Source organism: Phyllostomus hastatus, unplaced genomic scaffold (assembly GCF_019186645.2).
Source record: "Phyllostomus hastatus isolate PE091 unplaced genomic scaffold, TTU_PhHast_1.1 phas_scaffold_345, whole genome shotgun sequence".
Classification (NCBI taxonomy): Eukaryota; Metazoa; Chordata; class Mammalia; order Chiroptera; family Phyllostomidae; genus Phyllostomus; species Phyllostomus hastatus.
Genome location: NW_025334024.1, coordinates 24766340 through 24776134, shown reverse-complemented (window position 1 = coordinate 24776134; position 9795 = coordinate 24766340). Strand labels below are relative to the sequence as shown.

The 9795-nt window shown below is 58.4% G+C and overlaps 1 protein-coding gene across 1 annotated transcript; it reads left to right on the top strand.

Moving 5' to 3' along the window:
- Nucleotides 1-3214: 3214 nt before the first annotated feature.
- On the top strand, nt 3215-4155 carry LOC123805747 (metallothionein-2A). The gene is made up of 3 exons (XM_045818474.1): nt 3215-3375; nt 3658-3723; nt 3918-4155. Exons 1-3 carry the CDS (start codon nt 3348-3350, stop codon nt 4007-4009), a joined length of 186 nt encoding a protein of 61 aa, XP_045674430.1. The 5' UTR covers nt 3215-3347; the 3' UTR covers nt 4010-4155.
- The last annotated feature ends 5640 nt before the right edge of the window (nt 4156-9795 follow it).

Below are 9795 nucleotides of genomic sequence, written 5' to 3'. Positions count from 1 at the left end.
GGATAATAACAGCCCACATCTTAAAGGCGGTGGGAAGGATCAAGTGAATTCACAGGTGTAAGGGGCGCCCGGAGGCCCTGGCACGGGACATGCAGGGGCTTTGTACGTAGGAGCTGTTTAAGGACTAGTGTCATAAGAACTCCAGAGAAGGGGTGCATTTGCTGGTAACAGAAGGGTGCAGCCTATTTTGGGGGCCAGGAAGTCTTTTCTAAGCAAATGGCCTTTCAACTGGGAACCAACAGATGAAGGGGAGAGAAGGATCGAGGCAAAGAGCCTGACGCCGGACCACACACCATTGCCTTGGCCCGTGTAACCAGACCCCTGAGGTGGCCCTGAGTGATCCCAGCCTGCGCTACCCGTGCCCTGTGCGACCCCTTCCCCCGAGTGGGGCCTGCACCTAGTGACTCCTTCCACCGAACAGGGTAAGGGACAGGACGTCACTCCTGCAGCTGGGTCACACACAGAAGACTGCACCCGCTGTCTCGCGTGGCCGGACTCTCTCTGGCCCTCTTGCCTGCGCACCATCGGGCCGTGAGATGCTCTGTGCATGCAGAGGCCCGCCTGGCAAGGAGCCCGGGGCCTGCGAGGAAACCAGGCCTCAGTACGGTAGCCCACAAGGCCCCCGATCCTGCCAACAGCCGCACGAGGGGGCTTGGAAGCAGATCCTGTGCCAGGTCACCCTTGAGATGACCGCAGCCCGGACACTGGGCTTGTGTCTGAGGGCCCGAGGGTCCAGCGAAGCCGCCTCTGGATTCCTGACCCACAAAAACTAGAGAGAATACGGGAGTGTCGTCTTGACCTGCTCAGGGTGGGGGTAATTTGTTATGCAGCAAGAGGTAACTGATACACCCTCCTGAATGAAGGCAGGGTCAGTGGGAGGAGGAAGAACTGAGATCAGAGAGATGGTACCTGTGGGGGGTGGGCCACAGAGTCACAGGATCCCCCCGGGGAAGAAAGGGTCTGAGTGATTTCTGTTCCCATTACATTAGGGGCGTGGAGATGAGTAAGACTAGGCCCACCCCCCCTTCACCTTTGCTGGCTGGTCATCTGTCCCCTTGCAGAGTCAAAATGATTCAGCGGAGACAGAAAGCAGGTTTCACAGCCAACACGGACAGCCCGAACCCAGGGCTAGATTTGGTACTTCCGGGGCAAAACACAAGCCTAGTTGTCCCTTCATGGGGTTGGACTGTTTCCGCTGAGCGGACAAACGGGCCCCTGGTTGATTAGAAAGCAGGGGTCCTGCGTGTATGAGCGTGCACACACGTGCACAGCAGCAGCACAACTGGCCCACAGACGGCGGGCAGCCCCTCAATGCCCTCAGTCTTACTGCCGCACCCGGTGAGAGGTCCGCAGCTTGCTCTAAAATCAGAGGACGGTTGCACGGGACCCTCAAGTTCTAGTGCAGCCTGACCATTTTACAGATGAGTACCCTGAGGCTCAGAGGGACCCCGGCACGTAACTGGCCCCAGGCCACTCAGCAGAGTGACCATTAGCATTTAGTCCTTCTGACGATCCAGCTCTCCCTCCCTGCTCCGGGGTTTTATCTGAGTTAGCGCCCAGGGCCCAGGGGGTGAAAAACGTGTTTTACTTTCATTTTGCAATGGGCCCCGAACCCAAGGTGGAGGCTGGGGAGGGAGGGGCTGTCGAGGGGATTCCCCCCAGTAATGTACTTGACAGATGTTCATGAAGCGCTCACTACAACGTTGCCCTGTGCCCGAGGCTGGAGACACCTCTCAGGGACAATGACGGCTCTTGGAGTGTTCAGTGGCACGCTGGGCCGGGAGGGACACAGAGGGCAACCCTAGAATCACCCGAGCTCTCACATATTACAGACACGGAAAATTCCAGAGAGGAAAAGAACAGGATGTCTTCCAGCACCCTGAGGGAACACGGGGCAGGGGTGGGGGGGTAGTCAGGACGGACTCCCCAGAGGAAGCGATGTTTGAGCTGGGATGTGACCATGTTTCCACGGGACCTTGGGGTAACTGCTGCGGGGACAGCCTGTTCTCTGCCGCCTCCTCACTCGGCTCCCGCTCAGAGCCAGCATTCCGGAGACTGCCAGACTGCCAGACTGCCGGGAACCTTCCAGCAGCCCCTCCCCTGCTGCGATGACACACTCCGGGCATTCCGAGCGAGGCTGGTGATCCAGAGAGGAATCTGCACCGGCCTGGCATCCACTGGGGGGGCGGCGGGAAGAAAGTTCTCCTGGGGTTTTTCCCTTCCACATGGTCAAGGACGGTGCCAGCTTTCCAGCAGTCTGCTGCTTCCTCCGCTCCTTTCCCTCCCCTGACTGCCCCCCCCCACACCACACCACAGCCCACTTCTTCCCACATGGACTGGGTGTCCTCTCTGCTCCAGAGGGTGCCCGCCATCCTAGCCGTGACCCTGGTTTCACTTCTTCCTCCTTGGGCCCTTGTGACACAGCCCCCGTGACCACGAGTTTCGGGAGCCCAAGGCCTGGGGCTTCTTGATTTTTATTCACCCTTGTCCGCGGATGGTGTCTATACCCTTAGGTCGCCTCCAGCATCCCCCGGCCCTCTGATTTGAGTCACCAGATTCTGCCACTCCCTGGCTCTGTGACCTTGGGCAAGTGACTTAACCTTCAAGTTCTCTTCTTTAAAAAGGGGAGTCAACAGTCCTTACTTCACAGGGTTGATGCAGGATTAAAGGAGAGCTCAGGCATAGCTGGATTACTGCACTGGATACTGCGTATCAAAGCGCTGTGTGCCCCATGGATAGGATATGTCATCAACAACCGTCCTCCGGATTTAATGTGTCGCTACACAATTATTAAGCCTTGACAGGTACAAAGAGTCTTTTGAAATCTGTCCTCACTCCCCAACGGATTATTTGTCCGAGCTGGATCCCCAAGGCCGGCTTTCACAGGCTCTCTCTAACCGCTAGGGTTCAAGTACCGGGCGTCCGGGGCTGGAGGCGGAGGCGGGTGGCGAGCTGCCCCAGGTCACAGCCGGAGGGCAGCGGCAGGGTGCTCGGCGCACTGCCCCGGGCTGCCCAGAACGCTTCGTCACGTCTCTGCACCCGGCCCCACCTGCGCCCGAGGTCGCCCGCAAGGAGGGCGGCTTCTAGGAATTGCGGCCCGGAGGTCCGTGTGCACAGCCTTGTGCGCCCGGCCGGGAGCCGTGGGCCGAGAGCGCCCCGCCGCCGCCAGTGACTCAGCGCGGGGCGTGTGCAGGTGGCGCCCGGCCCGGGCAGGCTTTTGCACCCGCCCCAGCTCCTTCCCGCTATAAAGGAAGCCCGCCGAGCGCGGCACTCCAGCACGCCTCCCCGAAGTTCTAGCGATCTGATCTGCAGCCGTCCTTGTACTCCAGCCACCGCTTTAGCTCGCCATGGACCCCAACTGCTCCTGCGCCACCGGTAAGGGGACCTGGTCTGGGGCTGGGGACGCCGGGGATCTGTGGTGGAGCTAGACAAGCGATTTGCCACCCCTCCTGCTCTTTCTGATCACTGGGTTTCAAGGTACCAACCCCTTTCTGAAGCGCTTGGTGTACGCTGCTCTGCTGGCCTCCGATGTACTGAGAGGCGGCTGCGGAGCTGGTTGGTTGTAGATCAGGGACTGGAACCCACGCTCCTAGCACCCGCGCACTGGGTCAGGTCTCAGGGACCATTCTCACGTGCCTTCCTCTCTCCTCCCCCCAGGTGGCTCCTGCACCTGCGCCGGCTCCTGCAAGTGCAAAGACTGCAAATGCACCTCCTGCAAGAAGAGTGAGTGGCATCCTCCTTTTTACTCCCTAAATACCCCCCACACCCCACCCTCTATTCCACTCTGAGGGGAGCTTAAACAGGGCAGTCAGTGGATGCCCTTTAGGGCGGGCTGGCCCCAGTCGGGAAGGATGGGGTTTCCTATTAATCTTCTATCCCACACATATTCATCTCTGCTGCCTCCTCCCCTTCTCCAGGCTGCTGCGCCTGCTGCCCCGCGGGCTGTGCCAAGTGCGCCCAGGGCTGCGTCTGCAAAGGAGCGTCGGACAAGTGCAGCTGCTGTGCGTGATGTTGGGGGGAGCCTGCTCCCCGCTGTAAATAGAGCAACGTGTACAAACCTGGATTTTTTTTTGTACAACCCTGACCCATTTGCTACATTCCCCCCCCTTTTTTTCCTATGAAATACATGAATAATAATAAAAATTGTTGGCTTTACTCTGCCTCTGTTTTCCTTGGCGCGCCCACCAGGGCTGGGGTGCAGGGTTGATGGGAAGTGCAGGGACATGGGCTCTGGACTGAAGCTTTACTTCGGGGGTATTATTCCACCACAGGCTTCAGGCGAGCCGGGTCCGTATCAGTGAGCAGCTCTAAGGGCACTGGGAAGGGGCAGGGTCCCCTCTGCTGCCAGGTCCATGTTGAAGCTACAGACACGTCTCGACCCAGAATTCTCATCCCCTGGTTTCCCTGCCCAACCTCAGTGCCTCCTCACTGGAGTGAAGGCTGGAAAGTAACTAAAGGGAGTGGAAAGCAGCTCTCGACTTGGCTTGGTTCTGGCATGGGCTTAAAACCCCCCGTAGTGAAGGATAAGTTCTTTTCTGGCCTCTGTTCATTCCAGGCCTTCATCTTGGTGAATAGTAATTACTAGGAAATGACTTAAAAAAAAAAAAAACAATACGAAGCCCACATTTTTAGACCCAACACACAATTCCAATATATAAAGAATAAACAATAAGATGTGAGATTTTAAAGTGCAGCACGTGGCTCGTCAGAAGTGTGCACTGAGCCCTGGAAACTTCCTAAAGGCCCCCAATGTGCGGACCGGAAGCCCCTGGAGCAGCGCCCTGAGGCCCCCACAGGGGACCATCATGCTTGGCTTGCCCAGGGTCACGGATAGGACACCTGCTACCCCGCTGAGAGCTTGCTGTTTGAACTTGGCTCTGAATCTTCCCATGTTCCTCCCCTGGGCCAGCTGAAACCTGGTCCTCCTCCAAAATCCAGCTGTTGGCTGTTTGAAGCCAGCAAAGTGCCTACAGGTTTGGAGGGAACTGCCCCGGCTTTTCTCAGCGACAGGGAGTGTGCCTGGGAGTGGGTTCCAGAGGAAGGCCTTGCCGTCGGCCACACGGTGAGGTCAGGCTCTGCAGCTTGGAGGGAGTGACTTGTAGTTAATGACAGTGGTTAGTCCCCCCACCGCCACCACCACCACCGCCACCACCGGCTATTTGTGGAGGGAGTTGCTGTTTGATGTAACATCAAAGAGAAAGACAAGTCACGTGCACCGGGAGTCAGGACCATGCTCGCCCACAGGGCTCCGTGTGAAGCGGGGACCACAGAAGCCAGCCTGTGCCAAGGGCATGGGTTCTGGTGTCACGCCTCCTGGTTCACAGCCACACGTGGTCAGGCCCGGACGAGTCGCTGAAACTCTCCGAGCCTCCGTTTCCCCATCTGCAGAAAGGAGACTGTATCTGTGAGTGAGGAACAAATGACAGTGCCCAGCCTGGGGGTTAACACACAGCGGCCGTTAGGGTCCCTGCGTCCACAAGGACGTTCGTGGGAAGAGAATCCCTTCTAGCTCCTGGGTTTAGAAGCCTTGCTCTGGGTGGGACATAAGGGCGGGGTTACAGATTCGCTGACCCGGCGCGCACACACTGTCGATGCCCGCCTATGCAAGCTCCCTGGGACGGGACACTGCCGCAGCATTTGGGCAGACATAGAAGCCTTTCCCACCCTCCGTGTCGTGTCATCCACACAGGAGGCAGCGAGGCGGAGAAAGTGCAAGTGTTGACGTGACCGCGTCATTTTCTAGAGCGGTTCAGCCGCCTGCCCCAAAATAACACAGCTCAGAAGTGGCAGGTCCGAGCCTGTCCTGCAGGTGGCTGCACCGGCTGGCCACGGCTAGCTGGTTGGGATGTCACTGGACGCTAAGTTCTGCATCTCACAGGGATGACTCGAAGGGACTTTTGAGAAGAGCCCATGGTGCCCCTGGCTCGAGAGACGGGACATGGACGCCCAGAGGTGTCGCAGCTACGCAGACAGCCAGCCGGCACGTTCTCGCCACGAATGCAGGTTTCGGCGTCCTGGTCTTCCACAGGAGGGCAGGGGGAGGGCGGTGGGGGGCGGCACAAGGCTGCTGTCAGCCTGCAGGAGTGCCTGTCCCACCTGGGTCACCCAGACCCGTGTGACACACCCTCCACGTGGCTCAGTGTCCTCCGCTGTAAAGGGGCTAATGAAACCACGGGGGTCATAAGAGGGAGTGCATTCGAACCTAATCAACAATAACAACAACAAAAAAAACAAGCAAAATATAACCAAAGACACCGAAATAGAGAACAGGCTGACAGTGTTCAGAGGGGAGAGGGGTGGGAATTTCGGGGGAATTTCAGGGGAAAAGGGGAAGGGTGTGCAGGAACAAGTATAAAGGGCACATGGATAAAAAACTAGGGGCAGGTGGAAATGGGAGGGAGGAGGGGAGGCCTGGGTGGGTGGGCTGGGATGGGAGTAAAAGATAGAAAATTGTACTTGAACAATAATTAAAATAAAATTATTTTAAAAAAATAAAAAAGAAAGAAAAAAAAAAGAGTGAGTGAATCCGTACGTGGGCAGAACCGATCCCGGGTCCCGGCACGTGGGGAGCTGCCTACAGTGCTAGCTGTTTCCTCACGAGGCGTCCACGGAGCCCAGGGGGAGGTGTTGACCTCTGGGCACAGAAGCCGGGGCCGGCAAGTCCTGTTGTTCTCACTGACCCCGTGAACATGCACGCGACCTGCAGGTCAGACAGAGCCCTTCTCTCCGCGCCCCCCCCCCCCCGCAAACTGTGATGGGCACGAAAACCATCCAGCCCCGAGGACGATGCCCAGCGTCTCCCCAGAAACCCAGAGAAACCTGCCATTTTTCTCTGCTGCCTCCACCACCTTGGACTTGGAAACAATTCCTGTTTTCTTAAATGTATTTATGGGGAAAGCAAACTATTGTACCACTGCTAATGAGAATCTGTCTTACGCAAGACGTTGGAGATAGCCAGATGATTTTATTGCTATAATATAACATAATTATATTACTGTTATTATACCTATTTATATCATTAATTATTATCTATGATTATTATAAATAACTATATATTTCACCGTGGCTCACGTATCGCCACCGCGGCTGAGCTGGCAGCTGGCTGTTGTTAAAAGGGCTTCAAAGGATGGAGGACAGTAGTCAGCAGACCTCGGCCACAGGCTGGCGACTCTGGGAGCTGCCCTTCCCTTGGGAGCCAGACTGGAGTCCACCGAGTGCGCGAATTCCCAGGGACATTCCGGTGGACAAGGAACTCAGAGTCCTCGTGTTGGAGAGGTCCTTTGGGCTGACTAACAGGGCCCATCCACCAAAGTGTCCCTTGTGGGGCTGGAGTGGGGTGCAGAGGTGCAACATGATGGAAAGGGGGCTGGCCGGACACCTGCTAAAATGCTGCGTACTGGTTGGGAGAGGAAGCTGCTTTTTCTGCCGTGCTTTTCTTTTCTTTTCTAAGATTTTTATTTATTTATTTTTTTTAGAGAGGGAAGGGACAGAGATAGAGAGAGAAACATCAATGTGCGGTTGCTGGGGGTCATGGCCTGCAACCCAGGCATGTACCCTGACTGGGAATCGAACCTGCGACACTTTGGTTCGCAGCCCACGCTCAATCCACTGAGCTATGCCAGCTAGGGCCTGCCGTGCTTTTCAAAGCCAAGTCTTCGGGTCTCCTGGAGTGCTCCCTCTTCGGGGGCAGCCCCTGCTGCAGGAGCCTCCAGGAGTGGGGTGTACCAACAGGCTGCGGGGAACACCAGTGTTTTCTGCCAAGGATGTCCACACACGCGCCCGTGGATCCCCGCGGGTGGAGACGAGTGGGGAGAGTGGAAGGAGCAGAGGCCGGTGTCGCCGGCGGACGTGCGGTGTGGGACAGAAACGGGGCTGAAGGCCCGGTGTCGGGGGACAGGGAGAAGAAATGCGGGCGGGAGGTGGAGTTCCACTGCCCGCGGTCCTCTGCACACAGCGCCCTCCGGAGTCTCCGCCCTTCCTGCCAAGTCAAGGACGCGAGTTGGGGGGCGGGGAGCGGGGGGAGTTGCACGCAGGCTCCTGGAAGGAGCAAAGCAGAGGACAGGTCCCGGGACTGGGTATAGAGACGTCAAGGGTCGCAGGGGCCGGGTTTCAGTACCAAGGGCCTGCGGCTGCCCCCTGCACAGAACTGGGAAGGGTCGGGCCTGGAGGCTGGACCCCGTGGGCCACACTGTGTACAAGCCCCTCACGTGATCAGGCGTTAGCGGTGCCGCCCGCACGTTGCGCACGGAGCCCAGCAGGACTAGGGAAACAATGCGCCCGGCCCCGCCAGGTGCGCCGGGCCCAGCCAAAGGCGCTGCGAGCAGCGCGGATTCTGCCCGGCCCAGAGCCAGGGCAAGGGAGAGGACTTTGCGCCCGGGCCGCCCCTTCTGGCTCCGGGGCGCCACCACGCGCTGCACTAGCGCAGGTGACTCTTCTCCTCCAGCTTTGGACCCCCTGCCTCGCCTCTGATGGAAATGGACCCCAACTGCTCCTGCCCAGGTGGTAAAGGCCCCAGGCTCTGGCACTTAGGTCACTGTCTTCCCAGTCCCACCAGGGTGTCCCTGGGTTGAGCGGAGGGAGTATTTCGAACTTGAGAGGAAGTGGACTCCTGCAGAGAGGGTGCGGACTCTGTGCTCTCTCCCTGGCCAAGGGCATTCCTCCCCCACCATACTCCCCCCACCCCCGTCACCCGCCCCCTCCCATTAGAGAATTTCCAGCCTCCTGAGGCTCAAAGCTGTCCTGTTCCTCATCATCGGGTGAGCCCGGGGCCTGCTGGACCGAGGACCCTAAATTGTCTGTGGAATCTGGGAGGCAGGGGCACTGTGTCTTCTGCGCTCAGGACAAAGGTCCTGATCCTCAGACCCAGCCTGACTGAACCCGGTCTGGAGCTGGGACCATCCCTGCAGGGTGAATACCAGGGAGTGTACCATGCTCCCCCGCACAGGGGCGGAGGAGCTGGCTGAGGCTGCACCTGTCCTGTGTGGGGCAGGAGCTGCCAGGGCTGAGCCTGATGGGGAGGTGCAGGGGGGACTGGTGATCGCTGCCGCCTCTCCCGCATCACACGTCTCACTGCCCAGCTTTCTCCTCCTCGCAGGTAGTGAGCCCTGCACCTGCGCCGGCTCCTGCACAGGCAAGGACTGCCAATGCACCGCCTGCGAGAAGAGTTGGGGGCCTTCTCCAGGAACCTGAAGGCGGAGCTAAGGCAAGAGAGGGAACCCAGAGCTGCATGGTTCTGGGAGAACTGGTCTTCCTTGGCTCCTGGGACCCCGTCATGGCCTCTGCAGGCTCTGTGCCCTGTCCCAGGCTCAGATGGGGCAGGACAGCCTCCTCATGGTGACACCCAAACCCCGAAGGTCTTACTACTTGTTTCACAACAGAGCACGCATACTATGGCCCCCCGCCCCCAGGGCCCAGGGCTTGCACCAGGCCTGCTGCTGGGCAGGGAGGTGCCTGGTGAAGTCATCTCTGACCTCTCATTTCCCCTGTTCCCCCCAGGCTGCTGTGCCTGCTGCTCTGGTGGGCTGTGCCAAGGGCACCCAGGGCTGCGTCTGCGAAGGAGCGTCAGGCAAGTGCAGCTGCTGTGCGTGATGTTGGGGGGAGCCTGCTCCCCGCTGTAAACAGGGCGATGTCTGCAAACCTGTATTGTTTTCAAGCCCCCCTGACCCATTTGCCACATTCTCTTTTCTATGAAACACGTGCGGGATAATGTAAGCGGCTGACTTTACTCCGACTCCGGTTCTTTTCCTTTGCATGGGCGTGAGACATTTTTGCCCGCCGGAGCTGGGTGGGAGACTG